Here is a 17,570-nt window from a genome sequence, read left to right as displayed (position 1 = left end):
GTTAGTCTACACCTGTTGTTTATGAAGCATTTCACTGTTAGTCTGTTGCTTACATTTCACTGTTAGTCTTACCTGAAAGCATTTCACTGTTAGTCTACACCTGTTGATTATGAAGCATTTCACTGTTAGTCTACACCTGTTGATTATGAAGCATTTCACTGTTAGTCTACACCTGTTGATTATGAAGCATTTCACTGTTAGTCTACACCTGTTGTTTATGAAGCATTTCACTGTTAGTCTACACCTGTTGCTTATGAAGCATTTCACTGTTAGTCGACACCTGTTGCTTATGAAGCATTTCACTGTTAGTCTACAGCTGTTGCTTATGAAGCATTTCACTGTTAGTCTACACCTGTTGTTTATGAAGCATTTCACTGTTAGTCTACACCTGTTGTTTATGAAGCATCTCACTGTTAGTCTACACCTGTTGCTTATGAAGCATTTCACTGTTAGTCTACACCTGTTGCTTATGAAGCATTTCACTGTTAGTCTACACCTGTTGATTATGAAGCATTTCACTGTTAGTCTACACCTGTTGTTTATGAAGCATTTCACTGTTAGTCTACAGCTGTTGTTTATGAAGCATTTCACTGTTAGTCTACACCTGTTGCTTATGAAGCATCTCACTGTTAGTCTAGACCTGTTGTTTATGAAGCAATACCAATACCATTTGATTTGAAGACAGTAATAAGGTCTTCTTGTTCTTCTTCTACAGGGAAACATGGGGTTGAACTTCCAAGGTCCCAAAGGAGATAAGGTAGGAACCGCAAGGGAAGGACTGTCAGAAACTCCAATTGTGGTACTGTAATGGCACTCCTGAATAACTGGTGTTACTGTGTGTGTGTCTCTATAAACTCAGAAACTCCATAGAGTTACATAGAATTACTGTAATAGAGGATCTGTGTAAACTCAGAAACTCCATAGAGTTACATATAATTACTGTAATAGTGGATCTCTATAAACTGAAACTGTAGAGTTACATGAATTACTGTAATAGAGGATCTCTATAAACTCAGAAACTCCATAGAGTTACATAGAATTACTGTAATAGAGGATCTCTATAAACTTCAGGTCTGAATTACTGGGGATCTCCTCAGAAACTCCATAGGTTACATAGAATTACTGTAAAAGAGGATCATAAACTCAGACCCTCAGTGTTACTGTAATAGAGGATCTCTATAAACTCAGAAACTCCATAGGTTACATAGAATTACTGTAATGTCTCTATAAACATTAGAGTTACATTTACTGTAATAGATTGATAAACTCAGAAACTCCTTTACAGTTTTTAGAGGATCTCTATAAACTCAGAAACTCCATAGAGTTACATAGAATTACTGTAATAGAGGATCTCTATAAACTCAGAAACTCCATAGAGTTACATAGAATTACTGTAATAGAGGATCTCTATAAACTCAGAAACTCCATAGAGTTACATAGAATTACTGTAATAGAGGATTATCTGCATCATCTGATCGTCATAAGGTTTTTAATTGTCACTTGTTAAACTTGATGAACATCAATAGTGGCTTAGTAGATTCTGTTATGACATGTCATGTAAACTGACAGCCATTAATGTGCTCCTGTTTGGCTGTAACTCAGTGGTTCCCAAACGTGAGGTCAGGAACCCATGTGGGACCCCCTGTAATCTTAAACAAATTAAGAACTTTTTTCTCTTCAAATGGGTATAGAATACAACCTTTTAGTGTCAACTAAGGACCTCTTACACTATACGAATGCACTTTCCTGTCATTATTATGAGTTGGGGCAGCTTGTGTGACCTATGGATATAATTTCTCCAAGTGGGGTCCCTGGGATTGTCTAGTGTCAGTTTGGGGTTGTGTCCAGTAAAAGTTTTAGGAACCCCTGCTGTAACTGAACTGGCCCAGTAACTTCTGTTATGACATGTAATGTAAATGGCCAGCTGTAAGTGTGAAGCTATAAGCTATACTGTGCCTCGTGTTTTATCATGTTTCAGCACCAGGTGGGAGCACCATCATGCCTTTAATTCCCCTGTAAATGCAACTCTCATAATGACCAGTAGAGGGTGGCATTTAGCCTTGTTATAAAAACGTACTTTTACGATACCTTTATATCTCTTGGTCCTGTGTTGTGAAAGTTATTGTATTCTCACAACGGTTTTGTTTATTTCTTTAAAAAGTTAGATAACAATCTTTATTGACATTGTTTTGATTCTTGACTATTGATGAAAACATTTTGTTTCTTCTTATTTCTTGTTAACAACAACTTGTTATTGTTGCGTCTTTACTCGTTGCCAGGGTGATCAAGGTTTACCTGGTCCACCTGGTGATCCTGGTTATCCTGGAACCCCTGTGAGTATCACTCACTATCAATCATATTATATATATCTACATTTTACTACTCAGTATCTATCATACTATATATCTACGTTTTTATACATCTGTGTTTCTATACGCCTATATTTTGTAACACGCTATAAATAATGTGCTCTATGAATCACCAGTGTCTTAGAAGACCATGTGGGTTGGGGGTCTGAATAATGCCAGACCCTATTATATCAAATCAATCAATCAATCAATAGGCGTGTGTGTCTGACAAATGTTGGGTTTGTAGGGTTCGTCTGGTGGTTTGAAGGGAGAGAAAGGAGAAAACGGAGAAGCAGGCAAAAGGGGCAAACCGGGGAAAGATGGAGACCCAGGTCCTGCTGGATTCCCTGTGAGTTCTACACACAGAACTAGGAGGATTCTATTCATTCTATTCATATGGTTCTACCCTCTAGTCAACAGCTTGTCAGATACAGTGCCACAACAGTTTAATAGACAGCTGTCTGTCCGCTGTATTTGAATGGTCTGCGAACATCCACCTCTTCCCCTTTCTCCAGTGCACATAGGAACACAAACAAAAGCATTCTCTCTCTCTCTCTCTCTCTCTCTCTCTCTCTCTCTCTCTCTCTCTCTCTCTCTCTCTCTCTCTCTCTCTCTCTCTCTCTCTCTCTCTCTCTCTCTCTCTCTCTCTCTCTCTCTCTCTCTCTCTCTCTCTCTCTCTCTCTCTCTCTCTCTCTCTCTCTCTCTCTCTCTCTCTCTCTCTCTCAGGGTAGTAAGGGAGACCCAGGTGGGCCAGGTCTGCCGGGTCGGGATGGTGACAGGGTGAGTTTAGCCTCTGATGCTATTCTTCACAGATACAGTCTTATTTTCTGTTGAAGATCCATCCATCTCTATGTGTTTCTGTCTCAGGGTTCCAAAGGTGACCGTGGATATCCTGGACGCCCAGGCGTGGTGAGTAATATTTTAGGATTCATATTTTATTTGTGAACTTGCTCTGATAGCCTTTCGTCAAAGTTCTCCATGTTTGTTATCAAGGAAGTTGTCAAGGAAGTGAGTTTGTGTTTATGAAAGGATGTACAGGCCCCACCTACCAGTCAACCAATCATGTCAATGCGGAGCTATAAGGAGATATAAGGAGACCTCTGCATTTGTGAGGTGCACGGCATCGCCTTACAGAGCTTGATTTGGCCTCAGGCCTCCAGAGGCTCCGCAATTGCATCACACCCTCCATGCGGAGCCTCCGGTCCACTTTGCCAGATCATACATCTGCTTTAGCATGTGACCAGTGGTCAGACTGAAGGCTGTGTAGTATTAGACTGTGAACACTAGACGGTGATAGTAACCTTTGTATCCCATTATATAGCAGGTGAGCAATGGTCCAACTACAGTTGGTCCTAAAGGAGAATCTGGGCGTCCTGGGGAGACGGGAAGGAAAGGAGACAGAGGACAGCCTGGTAGGTTCTCTATATTCATAGAGTTTGTCCGATTATAATGAATAAGATTACATGAACACAGAGGAACTGGTCCTAGATCAGCACTCCTACTTTAAGCGGCTTGGTGAACCCAGTTTCTATGGTGATCATTCCCCTTTGAACCCCTGTTCTCCCCAGGTCTTTCGGGTCCTCCAGGTCAACCAGGGACCCCAGGTATCGGAGGTGGAGGCCAGCCCGGTTTACCAGGCTTCCCAGGAGAGAGGGGCCAGAAGGGAGACGAGGGCCAGCCAGCCATCTCCATCCCCGGGAACCCAGGACGAGGTGGCGCCCCTGGTCTGCAGGGACCTCCAGGACCTCCTGGGCCCCCAGGGGTCTCCAATGGGGGTATTAACTGTATAGGAGGGGCCCCCGGGTTACCAGGACAACAAGGCAATATAGGATTCCAAGGAGAGACCGGACAGAAAGGTGGGTCAAGAGCGAGAACGTATAATTGAGTTCCTCAAGTTGAAGGCCGACCGGAGGGGCCAGTCGTTCTCCCTTAGCTAAATGGCCGATATTCTATTGATATAATTGTGGTGTTCTCTGTTGTTTACCTCCAGAGTATTGTCATAGTAACATGGACAATAATTCACTAATGTCAGCGCTGGGTAGGTTCCTTTCTAAATGTAATCCGTTACAGTTACTAGTAACCTGTCCAAAATTGTAATCAGTAACGTAACTTTTGGATCACCCAAACTCAGTAACGTAATCTGATTACATTTAGTTACTTTTAGATTAAATGTATGTTACCAATTGAACGACATCTATTGCAGGATAAATCAATGTTAAAGTTTACATAGCTGGCCATACATGGATGTTACATTTTACGTGTAGGCTTCTTCTAACCCATCACTTTCTACTACATATAATAATATGATTAATTTATATCTGTACATGAATATATTTCATTTATAACTCCAAAAATGGCCTTTTTAAGTCTGTCAAAAGTGAGCGAGTTTGAGCATGTGTCCATTATCAGCATGCATTAGATTGAACAATAAAAGCCCCATTTGTATTCAATAGGCTGACATACACACAATGCAGCTGTTGCAAGAGCACATTTTTGACTGGCTGTCCACTGGTTTCAAAAACAATGATTAATTAGCAGTTTAAACTTCTTGAATTCAACCATTATTGGGTTCAAATACACATTTATATTTCTTCCATCCACATCAACCACAAACCGTAAGGCACAAATAGCTAAATAAGGACGACAGCAGTGGAGTAATCTACATATCGCCGTAGATTAAACCTCCAAGCGTTTAGTCAAGTTGGATAACCTTTGGATGCAGACAGCAGTCGCACCATTGGAAGACATAGCTTGGACTTTAGCCTACAAAAGCTTATCCCTTCTTTTGTCCCGCGATCTATAGTGGTTTTAATCGTGGTCTCATAGGGGTCTCTGAGTTGTGGTCAGACTCCCTCAGGTGGAACAAACTAAAACTAGCTCAATGTTTCAATGCTGCTTTAAATGTCATTGAGAAAACAGACAAGTGTCAAAGATTTATTTGATCAAACATCCTTTCTGAATTGAAAAGTAATCCTCAAAGTAATCCTCAAAGTAATCCTCAAAGTAATCCTCAAAGTAATCCTCAAAGTCATCCTCAAAGTAATCCTCAAAGTAATCCTCAAAGTCATCCTCAAAGTCATCCTCAAAGTCATCCTCAAAGTCATCCTCAAAGTAATCCTCAAAGTAATCATCTAGTTTTTCAAAAGTATCTGTAATCTGATTACAATATTTTAGCTGGTAAAGTAACGGATTACAATTAGTTTTTGTTGTTGTAATCCCTTACATGTAACAGATTACCAGTAATCTGTTACTCCCCAACCCTGACTCATGTATTATTGATGTTGATGCCAAAACGGGGACTGTGTCTGACATCCATGTCTGTCCGTCTGTGTTTCAGGTGAGAAGGGAGACACCTGCGTTAACTGTTTCTCCAGAGGCAACAGTGTCCCTGGAGCACGAGGCCCTCCCGGACCTCCTGGGTTCCCAGGTAAGACTTCACCCCTCTCACCTGGTCACTTATCTCTCTACCTGGTTCCGTATATCCTCACCTGGTAGGACCAAGTAGAGAGGAGATAACATACAGCTGATTTGTCAATGTGCAGGCCACCGTAACACAATACTCTACATAACACCTCTCTCTCATCCTTCTCTCCTCTCTCCTCTCACCTCCTCGTCTCCCTCTCTGCTCCCTCTCTCCTCCACCCTCAGGTGGACCTGGAGGACCAGGGGCTAAAGGTGACAGAGGATTCCCAGGTGGCCCAGGGCCCTCAGGTTCTCCTGTAAGTACTTATTGCTTTTAATTTCCTACTTCCTGTTTTCAAACCCCCACTTCCTGTTTTCAAACCCACACAATTCTAGGTACTAATGTTTTGAATGGTATTATTGTTCAACATAAGAATATTGGATTTAGCCCCACCTAGCTCATATTGACACTGGTTTGAAGCTGGTCTGAAACTGGGTCTACACTTAGAATACCTTTATAGTAGGCTAACCTAGAGGCTGACTGACTAATTTAGGGCCTGTTTCCTGGAGACCAATTAGAGAATCTCCATTGAAAATGCTTTTTAGTCTTGGATTAGGCTTAATCCGTGTTGGGTAAACTGTCCCTAAGTGTCTATAATACTGACCCTCCATCCTTCCATCTCTCGTTCCTTTATCCCGCTCTCTCCCCCAGGGTTTGCACGGTCCCCAGGGTGCTCCTGGTTTCCCAGGAGAGAAGGGTGACCCAGGTGAGGCTACCGCTGTGAATGGGGTGAGCGGAGACAAGGGAGACACAGGGTTTCCAGGACCCGCTGGCCTGCCTGGTCTGGACGGAAGACCTGGTCGCGATGGAGGTCCTGGAGCTCCTGGAGCCAAAGGATCATCTGTGAGTAGCAATGTTTTCCTCTCTCTCCCCTTCATCCCTCCAGTTATCATCCCTTCATCCATCCAACTGTTCTTCACTCCCGCCATTTCTCCTTTACTCTATCCCTCTTTCCATCCATCCCTCCATCCCCTTTACTCTATCCCTCTTTCCATCCATCCCTCTTTCCATCCATCCCTCCATCCCCTTTACTCTATCCCTCTTTCCAACCATCCAACCATCCATCCATCTATCCATTCATTCATCCATCCCCTTATATCTATCCCTCCATCTCTACCTCTATCCATCCATCCAACCATCCATCCATCTTTCCATTCATTCATTCATCCATCCCCTTACCTCTATCCCTCCATCCATCCAACCATCCATCTATCTTTCCATTCATTCATCCATCCCCTTACCTCTATCCCTCCATCCATCCAACCATCCATCCATCTTTCCATTAATTCATTCATCCGTCGCTTCAGCTTTTCTCTTTCCCTCCATCCCTACCCCTACCTAGAGGTTAGAGCATTGGGCCAGTAACCAAAAGGTTACTAGATTGAATCCCCAAGCTGACAAGGTAAACATCTGTCATTCTGCCCCTGAGCAAGGCAGTTAAACCACTGTTTCCCAGACGCCGAAGACGTGCCTGTCGATTATGGCAGTCCCCTGCACATTTCAGTTAAATACATTCAGTTGTACAACTGCCTAGGTATCCCCCTTTCCCTTACCTCTATCCCTCCATCCAACCATCCATCCATCTCTCCCACAACATAGCATTCTATATTACCCTCTCTCTCTCTCTCTCTCTCTCTCTCTCTCTCTCTCTCTCTCTCTCTCTCTCTCTCTCTCTCTCTCTCTCTCTCTCTCTCTCTCTCACTCACTCACTCACTCACTCACTCACTCACTCACTCACTCACTCACTCACTCACTCACTCACTCACTCACTCACTCACTCACTCACTCACTCACTCACTCACTCACTCACTCACTCACTCACTCACTCACTCACTCACTCACTCACTCACTCTCTCTCTCTCTCTCACACTCTCTGCAGGGATCTCTATTAGTTAAGGGTGAGCGAGGACCTCCAGGTGAGCCCGGTTTGCAGGGTCTCCCAGGTGACAGGGGTGCCAACGGATCCCCAGGCTTCGGCCCCCAGGGGCCCCCCGGAGAGAAGGGTGTCCAAGGTGTCTCAGGGAGAACGGGAACACCTGGAGCACCAGGTGAGATACGTTGGTTGATATTCTTGAAGACCAGAGATGTAGTAACTAAAATGTTGATAAAGTGAGATACATTAACATAAGATGTCCAGGGATGTTGTGTTAGTTGTTTTTGTTATCATACTTTTGCCATTATCTTTGCCTGACATCGACGACGACAACTGGTTACCATTATCTTTGCCTGACATTGATGTCAACAACTGGTTACCATTATCTTTGCCTGACATTGATGTCAACAACTGGTTACCATTATCTTTGCCTGACATTGATGTCAACAACTGGTTACCATTATCTTTGCCTGACATTGATGTCAACAACTGGTTACCATTATCTTTGCCTGACATTGATGTCAACAACTGGTTACCATTAGCTTTGCCTGACATTGATGTCAACAACTGGTTACCATTAGCTTTGCCTGACATTGATGTCAACAACTGGTTACCATTATCTTTGCCTGACATTGATGTCAACAACTGGTTACCATTATCTTTGCCTGACATTGATGTCAACAACTGGTTACCATTATCTTTGCCTGACATTGATGTCAACAACTGGTTACCATTATCTTTGCCTGACATTGATGTCAACAACTGCTGTTATTCTATGACTACAACTCTTGTACCCCAACTCCCTAATCTCTGACCCTTGACCTCTGACCTGTAGGAGGTAAAGGGGAGCCGGGTCAGACGGTAGCAGAGAAGGGCCTCCCAGGCCCCCGAGGACAGGATGGAGACCCCGGTCTACCTGGAAACCCAGGTAGATAACACCTGTACCTGCACAGGTCTACACTTACCTGGATGGATAGAACTGGTAGTTTAGCTTTCATCCAGAATGAGGATGGAGGTAACAGACAGATGTTTGGTGTTGTTTGGGGGAATATTTGATGTAATTCTATGAGGTATACACACTAGTGAACTGTTTAGTAGTAGTGTTGTAAATGTTTGCCAAAACTAAGTCTTCACTTCCGTGTCAACAGGTAACCCTGGCGGGCCAGGACAGCCCGGTTTCCCCGGGTCACCGGGTCCCAAAGGTGATCCCGGCCTCTCTGGCATCGGACTGCCAGGACCCCCCGGAGCTAAAGGTAAACACCAAATACCTGGACAGGTACAGTCTCACCTTTATGGTTATAATACGAACTCCAAGGTCCAGTTTCCCAGATACAGATTAAGCCTAGCCCTGGACTAAGAAGCGTTTTCAATTAAGAATCTCTATTGAACATGCTTTTTGGTCAAGGACTAGGCTTAAGGCCCTGACAGATGCACAGGATGGAACAGCCACGAGGTCACTCTTAGCACCATAGCACAGAGTTATTTTTGTTTTTTACAGAAGTGCCAAACATATTACTATACTTTTATCATTATCACTGACCTGTCATCTCACCTGTCAATGCCTGCAGGATTCCCTGGCTCACCTGGTTTGCCAGGTGGTCCCGGAGGTCCAGGTAGACCAGGTGTGGACGGGTTCCCCGGACAGCCAGGTGCACCTGGAGCTAAGGTACAACCCCACTACTGTAGATACAGACTAACTCTACTACTTTAGATACAGACTAACTCTATTACTATAGATACAGACTAACTCTACTACTATAGATACAGACTAACTCTACTACTATAGATACAGACTAACTCTACTACTATAGATACAGATGAACTCTACTGCTATAGATACAGACTAACTCTACTACTATAGATACAGATGAACTCTACTGCTATAGATACAGATTAAATCTACTACTATAGATACAGATTAACTCTACTGCTATAGATACAGATTAACTCTACTGCTATAGATACAGATTAACTCTACTGCTATAGATACAGATTAACTCTACTGCTATAGATGCAGACTAACTCTACTGCTATAGATACAGATTAACTCTACTACTTTAGAGACAGACTAACTCTACTGCTATAGGTACAGATTAACTCTACTGCTATAGATACAGATTAACTCTACTACTTTAGAGACAGACTAACTCTACTGCTATAGGTACAGATTAACTCTACTGCTATAGATACAGACTAACTCTACTACTATAGGTACAGATTAACTCTACTACTTTAGAGACAGACAACCAGGTGGACCCGGAGTTAAGTTGCTTACCACATCCCCACTACTGTATATGGACTTAATTACAGTCATTTACATGTACAGCTATGAGTATTCAAACTAGATAACATAGGATCAAGTGAAGGGTAACAGCAAGTTTAGACCTAATTAATTATCTGACAGACACAGTTGACTCTGTTAACATTTGTGTGTGTGTGTGTGTGTGTGTGTGTGTGTGTGTGTGTGTGTGTGTGTGTGTGTGTGTGTGTGTGTGTGTGTGTGTGTGTGTGTGTGTGTGTGTGTGTGTGTGTGTGTGTGTGTGTGTGTGTGTGTGTGTGTGTGTGTGTGTGTGTGTGTGTGTGTGTGTGTGTGTGTGTGTGTGATAGGGAGAGCCAGGCTTTGGGCTGTCAGGTCCCCAGGGCTCACCAGGCTTCCCCGGAGATAAAGGATTACCTGGACCCAAAGGAGACTCTGGTTTCCCTGGCAACCCCGGCTTGCCAGGACGATCCGGCTTTGACGGCGGCCCTGGTGCCAAAGGTACGGTTCCAACTTCTGATGGCGTGGTCGGCTGGAGTGTAGCGCTTAGAAACGCTGACGTTGTGGGTTTGATTCCTAACACCTAATGTATACTGACTAAGTGTGTGTCCGTGGTTTCGAATTCAAATATTTGTTAAGATGGCTATGTTATTATATAGTCTCTTCATACATCAACAATATCATACTATAATCTAGGCTAATTCTTTCTGTGATGATTTTTCCAGACACAGATTAAGCATCGTTCTAGATCTACAGCATGCTCAACATTATCCTTAGTCCAGATGTAGAGTATTTTATTAGCTAGCTAGTTAATGGTATTGCTATATTGTGTGGTCTGTACCTGTCTGTCTGTCTCCCAGGTGACTCTGGTATCCCTGGTAGAACTGGAGATCGTGGCCCTCAAGGATCACCCTCCATCGGCTCTCAGGGTGTCCCCGGCCCTGTCGGACCCCCAGGACCTATTGGTGCTCCAGGTAAGCCTTATAACAACAAACAGAACAGAACTGATTTTTGACTAGCTGATTGATTAGAGATCAATAGTGTTTGAGTCTGATATTGAGATTAAGATTGCTAGCATTGATTGAGATTTGAGATTGATAGAGATGAATTCTGATAGATAAATTGATTGGAGATTGAGTGATAGAATTTGATTGAGAATTGGTGGCATTTACACGTGGTTGCAGCAGACCTTCTAGTATCACCATATTGTAGATACAATGCTAAGAATTGTTATCATATTAAACAAAAGGAAAACCCATGTAATATGTATATCTATGCTGCATTTTAAAATACATAGTGAGCCTGTTGTTTTTACCAGGGTGTCTTGTGTTTGAGATGACTGAACATGTCCAGAATGGATTCACACAGTCCCACAGTGTTATGTGCATGGTCACCCTAAGGACTGTTATATTAATGTTAATGATGTATCTCAGTGGGCAGGCTATGTGGTTCAAGCTATGTTGTCACACTAGTTATTAAGCAGGTAACGCCACCCCACTGCAAGGCTTTTAGGCACCAAAGGGTTTGCAAACAGTTTGTAAGTGGGTCACCTGTAAAGGGTTTATTTGTTAAGCACTGAATGATGCCAACATGACGACATCATGTCTCTATGGGAGATCCTGTCTCTATGGGAGATCCTGTCTCTATGGGAGATCCTGTCTCTATGGGAGATCCTGTCTCTATGGGAGATCCTGTCTCTATGGGAGATCCTGTCTCTATGGGAGATCCTGTCTCTATGGGAGATCCTGTCTCTATGGGAGATCCTGTCTCTATGGGAGATCCTGTCTCCATGGGAGATCATGTCTCTATGGGAGATCCTGTCTCTATGGGAGATCCTGTCTCTATGGGAGATCCTGTCTCTATGGGAGATCCTGTCTCTATGGGAGATCCTGTCTCTATGGGAGATCCTGTCTCTATGGGAGATCATGTCTCTATGGGAGATCCTGTCTCTATGGGAGATCCTGTCTCTATGGGAGATCCTGTCTCTATGGGAGATCCTGTCTCCATGGGAGATCATGTCTCTATGGGAGATCCTGTCTCTATGGGAGATCCTGTCTCTATGGGAGATCCTGTCTCAGACAGACGCGTTGTCAGTCAGGGACGGTAACCGTACCCTGATCCTGGGAGTTCACTCTTTCTTCGTCTTCTCACATCAATCTTTTTCTCTTCTTCTTTTGTGTTGTCGATGTCTCTTTGGCGAATTCCACTTGTGTAGCCGTCAGCTATCACCCACCCACAACTTTCATGTATTTGTACTCCTCCCTCTTAAACACAATGTACCTTTTCTGGTTCAAGCTAAAACCTCACAAATCACTTCACACTGTCCTCTACCTGGCTAGTACACAAAACAACTTACTAACCAGTCCCCTCCACCCAGGACTCAGTTCTGAAGGCTCTTTCCTCATGTATGTCATGTTGGATAGACCTAGAGTATCACCCCCCCTTCCCCACATCTCTTTCTCATTCTCCGATCCACTCCATCCTTCCATCAGCTCCATTTTGAACATTTGCCCTGCTTACCTGCCGCTCTCTGAACTTTGACCTCAAGGCGAGAAAGGTATTGTATCGCAGCCTATCTGAACTAAAGTCTCTTTTTGGCAGCTGATTGGTTTATTGGTACTGTATTTCTGTGTGATTGGTTGATTGGTTTAGGGACTGTACTTCTGTTCTGCATGACATTACTCCAGCTATGAGGTAATGATATACAATCAGGTTATTTTATTCTGGACTGACATATGTGACCTTTACAATGTGGTGAATAGTCATTAGATTCCACTAGCACTGCAAGTCAAACTCAAAAAGCTTTATTGTCCTCCAAGACAGAATTTTTTGTTGTTGTTGCATTTGACAAAATGTACTTTCTGTGATGTCATAGATGAGGGACAGATGCTGATCAGAAAGTGAACATCTGTCCTGACACTGTCCTTGATTCTCGGCGTTGCAGGATACTCAGGCAACAATGGAGAGAAGGGAGACCCCGGTCTTCCTGGCCCGGGCATTACAGGGTTGCCAGGAGACAGAGGAAGTCCCGGTTTCCCTGGCAGCCCCGGGGGAGTTGGACCTCAGGGTAACCCCGGTGGCCCTGGCCGCGATGGAATACCTGGCCTGCCTGGTAAGATAACGTCATTTCTGATCTATGGCAGCGATTACCCAGGAGCCCAAATCTGATATTTTGTTCAATTATTGGATCAGATCTTTTGCCAATAATTAGGCAAAAGATCAGAATCAGAGTTTACACAGACAGCCCAATTTGGATCTTTTGACCAATTAATGAGAAAAAATCGGATCTGATTGGTCAAAAGACCAATTAGTGGCATAAGATAAGAACTGGGCTGCCTGTGTAAACACAGCCTATATGTCTGTTTCAGTCTCTGTCTGATTATCAATCTCTTTCTGTGTTATGTATGTACGGATTGCCCAGTAAAATATTATTTTCAGTTTGACATCTCTGACTATTTTACACGTCATGCTTGCTATTCTCCGACTACATCTTAAATGGAATACATTGCCCTTTATAGTGCACTACTTTTGATAAGAGTCCTTGTCAAAGTAGTGGGAATAGGCTGTCATTAGGGACGCATGCTCTGACTTCCAGTAAAGACCCAAAGTAACCTGTGTTGATGGGAGGAGGCCAGTCAGAAGATGTGTAACCTGTGTTGATGGGAGGAGGCCAGTCAGATGATGTGTAACCTGTGTTGATGGGAGGAGGCCAGTCAGAAGATGTGTTGATGGGAGGAGGCCAGTCAGATGATGTGTTGATGGGAGGAGGCCAGTCAGAAGATGTGTTGATGGGAGGAGGCCAGTCAGATGATGTGTAACCTGTGTTGATGGGAGAAGGCCAGTCAGATGATGTGTTGATGGGAGGAGGCCAGTCAGAAGATGTGTAACCTGTGTTGATGGGAGGAGGCCAGTCAGAAGATGTGTAACCTGTGTTGATGGGAGGAGGCCAGTCAGATGATGTGTAACCTGTGTTGATGGGAGGAGGCCAGTCAGATGATGTGTTGATGGGAGGAGGCCAGTCAGAAGATGTGTTGATGGGAGGAGGCCAGTCAGATGATGTGTAACCTGTGTTGATGGGAGGAGGCCAGTCAGAAGATGTGTAACCTGTGTTGATGGGAGGAGGCCAGTCAGAAGATGTGTAACCTGTGTTGATGGGAGGAGGCCAGTCAGAAGATGTGTAACCTGTGTTGATGGGAGGAGGCCAGTCAGAAGATGTGTAACCTGTGTTGATGGGAGGAGGCCAGTCAGAAGATGTGTAACCTGTGTTGATGGGAGGAGGCCAGTCAGAAGATGTGTAACCTGTGTTGATGGGAGGAGGCCAGTCAGAAGATGTGTAACCTGTGTTGATGGGAGGAGACCAGTCAGAAGATGTGTAACCTGTGTTGATGGGAGGAGACCAGTCAGAAGATGTGTAACCTGTGTTGATGGGAGGAGGCCAGTCAGAAGATGTGTAACCTGAGTTAATGGGAGGAGGCCAGTCAGAAGATGTGTAACCTGTGTTGATGGGAGGAGACCAGTCAGATGATGTGTAACCTGTGTTGATGGGAGGAGGCCAGTCAGATGATGTGTAACCTGTGTTGATGGGAGGAGGCCAGTCAGAAGATGTGTAACCTGTGTTGATGGGAGGAGGCCAGTCAGAAGATGTGTAACCTGTGTTGATGGGAGGAGACCAGTCAGAAGATGTGTAACCTGTGTTGATGGGAGGAGGCCAGTCAGAAGATGTGTAACCTGTGTTGATGGGAGGAGGCCAGTCAGAAGATGTGTAACCTGTGTTGATGGGAGGAGGCCAGTCAGAAGATGTGTAACCTGTGTTGATGGGAGGAGACCAGTCAGATGATGTGTAACCTGTGTTGATGGGAGGAGGCCAGTCAGATGATGTGTAACCTGTGTTGATGGGAGGAGGCCAGTCAGAAGATGTGTTGATGGGAGGAGGCCAGTCAGATGATGTGTTGATGGGAGGAGGCCAGTCAGATGATGTGTAACCTGTGTTGATGGGAGGAGGCCAGTCAGAAGATGTGTAACCTGTGTTGATGGGAGGAGGCCAGTCAGAAGATGTGTAACCTGTGTTGATGGGAGGAGACCAGTCAGATGATGTGTTGATGGGAGGAGGCCAGTCAGATGATGTGTAACCTGTGTTGATGGGAGGAGACCAGTCAGAAGATGTGTAACCTGTGTTGATGGGAGGAGGCCAGTCAGAAGATGTGTAACCTGTGTTGATGGGAGGAGACCAGTCAGAAGATGTGTAACCTGTGTTGATGGGAGGAGGCCAGTCAGAAGATGTGTAACCTGTGTTGATGGGAGGAGGCCAGTCAGAAGATGTGTAACCTGTGTTGATGGGAGGAGGCCAGTCAGAAGATGTGTAACCTGTGTTGATGGGAGGAGACCAGTCAGATGATGTGTAACCTGTGTTGATGGGAGGAGGCCAGTCAGATGATGTGTAACCTGTGTTGATGGGAGGAGGCCAGTCAGAAGATGTGTTGATGGGAGGAGGCCAGTCAGATGATGTGTTGATGGGAGGAGGCCAGTCAGATGATGTGTTGATGGGAGGAGGCCAGTCAGAAGATGTGTAACAGATGATGTGTAACCTGTGTTGATGGGAGGAGGCCAGTCAGAAGATGTGTAACCTGTGTTGATGGGAGGAGGCCAGTCAGAAGATGTGTAACCTGTGTTGATGGGAGGAGACCAGTCAGATGATGTGTTGATGGGAGGAGGCCAGTCAGAAGATGTGTAACCTGTGTTGATGGGAGGAGGCCGGTCAGAAGATGTGTAACCTGTGTTGATGGGAGGAGGCCAGTCAGATGATGTGTAACCTGTGTTGATGGGAGGAGGCCAGTCAGAAGATGTGTAACCTGTGTTGATGGGAGGAGGCCAGTCAGATGATGTGTAACCTGTGTTGATGGGAGGAGGCCAGTCAGAATATGTGTAACCTGTGTTGATGGGAGGAGGCCAGTCAGAAGATGTGTAACCTGTGTTGATGGGAGGAGGCCAGTCAGAAGATGTGTAACCTGTGTTGATGGGAGGAGGCCAGTCAGAAGATGTGTAACCTGTGTTGATGGGAGGAGGCCAGTCAGAAGATGTGTAACCTGTGTTGATGGGAGGAGACCAGTCAGAAGATGTGTAACCTGTGTTGATGGGAGGAGGCCAGTCAGAAGATGTGTAACCTGTGTTGATGGGAGGAGGCCAGTCAGAAGATGTGTAACCTGTGTTGATGGGAGGAGACCAGTCAGATGATGTGTAACCTGTGTTGATGGGAGGAGGCCAGTCAGATGATGTGTAACCTGTGTTGATGGGAGGAGGCCAGTCAGAAGATGTATAACCTGTGTTGATGGGAGGAGGCCAGTCAGAAGATGTGTAACCTGTGTTGATGGGAGGAGGCCAGTCAGAAGATGTGTAACCTGTGTTGATGGGAGGAGGCCAGTCAGAAGATGTGTAACCTGTGTTGATGGGAGGAGACCAGTCAGATGATGTGTAACCTGTGTTGATGGGAGGAGGCCAGTCAGATGATGTGTAACCTGTGTTGATGGGAGGAGGCCAGTCAGAAGATGTATAACCTGTGTTGATGGGAGGAGGCCAGTCAGAAGATGTGTAACCTGTGTTGATGGGAGGAGGCCAGTCAGAAGATGTGTAACCTGTGTTGATGGGAGGAGGCCAGTCAGAAGATGTGTAACCTGTGTTGATGGGAGGAGGCCAGTCAGAAGATGTGTAACCTGTGTTGATGGGAGGAGGCCAGTCAGAAGATGTGTAACCTGTGTTGATGGGAGGAGACCAGTCAGATGATGTAACCTGTGTTGATGGGAGGAGGCCAGTCAGATGATGTGTAACCTGTGTTGATGGGAGGAGGCCAGTCAGAATATGTGTTGATGGGAGGAGGCCAGTCAGATGATGTGTTGATGGGAGGAGGCCAGTCAGATGATGTGTAACCTGTGTTGATGGGAGGAGGCCAGTCAGAAGATGTGTAACCTGTGTTGATGGGAGGAGGCCAGTCAGAAGATGTGTAACCTGTGTTGATGGGAGGAGGCCAGTCAGAAGATGTGTAACCTGTGTTGATGGGAGGAGGCCAGTCAGAAGATGTGTAACCTGTGTTGATGGGAGGAGGCCAGTCAGAAGATGTGTAACCTGTGTTGATGGGAGGAGGCCAGTCAGAAGATGTATAACCTGTGTTGATGGGAGGAGGCCAGTCAGAAGATGTGTAACCTGTGTTGATGGGAGGAGGCCAGTCAGAAGATGTGTAACCTGTGTTGATGGGAGGAGACCAGTCAGATGATGTGTAACCTGTGTTGATGGGAGGAGGCCAGTCAGATGATGTGTAACCTGTGTTGATGGGAGGAGGCCAGTCAGAAGATGTGTTGATGGGAGGAGGCCAGTCAGATGATGTGTTGATGGGAGGAGGCCAGTCAGATGATGTGTAACCTGTGTTGATGGGAGGAGGCCAGTCAGAAGATGTGTAACCTGTGTTGATGGGAGGAGGCCAGTCAGAAGATGTGTAACCTGTGTTGATGGGAGGAGGCCAGTCAGAAGATGTGTAACCTGTGTTGATGGGAGGAGACCAGTCAGAAGATGTGTAACCTGTGTTGATGGGAGGAGGCCAGTCAGAAGATGTGTAACCTGTGTTGATGGGAGGAGGCCAGT

At 45.1% G+C, this 17,570-nt stretch overlaps 1 protein-coding gene across 1 annotated transcript in view; it reads left to right on the top strand.

Annotated features, from left to right (window-relative positions):
• The window catches only part of LOC124008874 (collagen alpha-5(IV) chain-like), a 152,796-nt gene that overhangs the window by 92,682 nt on the left and 42,544 nt on the right, over positions 1-17,570 (top strand). Inside the window, exons 12-28 of the mRNA XM_046320459.1 lie at positions 716-757; positions 2,280-2,333; positions 2,596-2,697; positions 3,075-3,128; positions 3,216-3,257; positions 3,670-3,760; positions 3,917-4,204; positions 5,686-5,775; positions 5,997-6,067; positions 6,463-6,654; positions 7,691-7,859; positions 8,520-8,612; positions 8,833-8,937; positions 9,253-9,350; positions 10,292-10,442; positions 10,802-10,915; positions 12,886-13,053. Coding sequence (XP_046176415.1) covers positions 716-757; positions 2,280-2,333; positions 2,596-2,697; positions 3,075-3,128; positions 3,216-3,257; positions 3,670-3,760; positions 3,917-4,204; positions 5,686-5,775; positions 5,997-6,067; positions 6,463-6,654; positions 7,691-7,859; positions 8,520-8,612; positions 8,833-8,937; positions 9,253-9,350; positions 10,292-10,442; positions 10,802-10,915; positions 12,886-13,053 — 1,924 coding nt within the window. The remainder of the gene's footprint in view (positions 1-715; positions 758-2,279; positions 2,334-2,595; positions 2,698-3,074; positions 3,129-3,215; positions 3,258-3,669; positions 3,761-3,916; positions 4,205-5,685; positions 5,776-5,996; positions 6,068-6,462; positions 6,655-7,690; positions 7,860-8,519; positions 8,613-8,832; positions 8,938-9,252; positions 9,351-10,291; positions 10,443-10,801; positions 10,916-12,885; positions 13,054-17,570) is intronic.

This window comes from Oncorhynchus gorbuscha, linkage group LG21 (genome assembly GCF_021184085.1).
Source record: "Oncorhynchus gorbuscha isolate QuinsamMale2020 ecotype Even-year linkage group LG21, OgorEven_v1.0, whole genome shotgun sequence".
In the NCBI taxonomy this organism is placed as follows: Eukaryota; Metazoa; Chordata; class Actinopteri; order Salmoniformes; family Salmonidae; genus Oncorhynchus; species Oncorhynchus gorbuscha.
The sequence above is the reverse complement of the archived record's forward strand: the minus strand, read 5'-3'. Positions and strand labels throughout refer to the sequence as shown.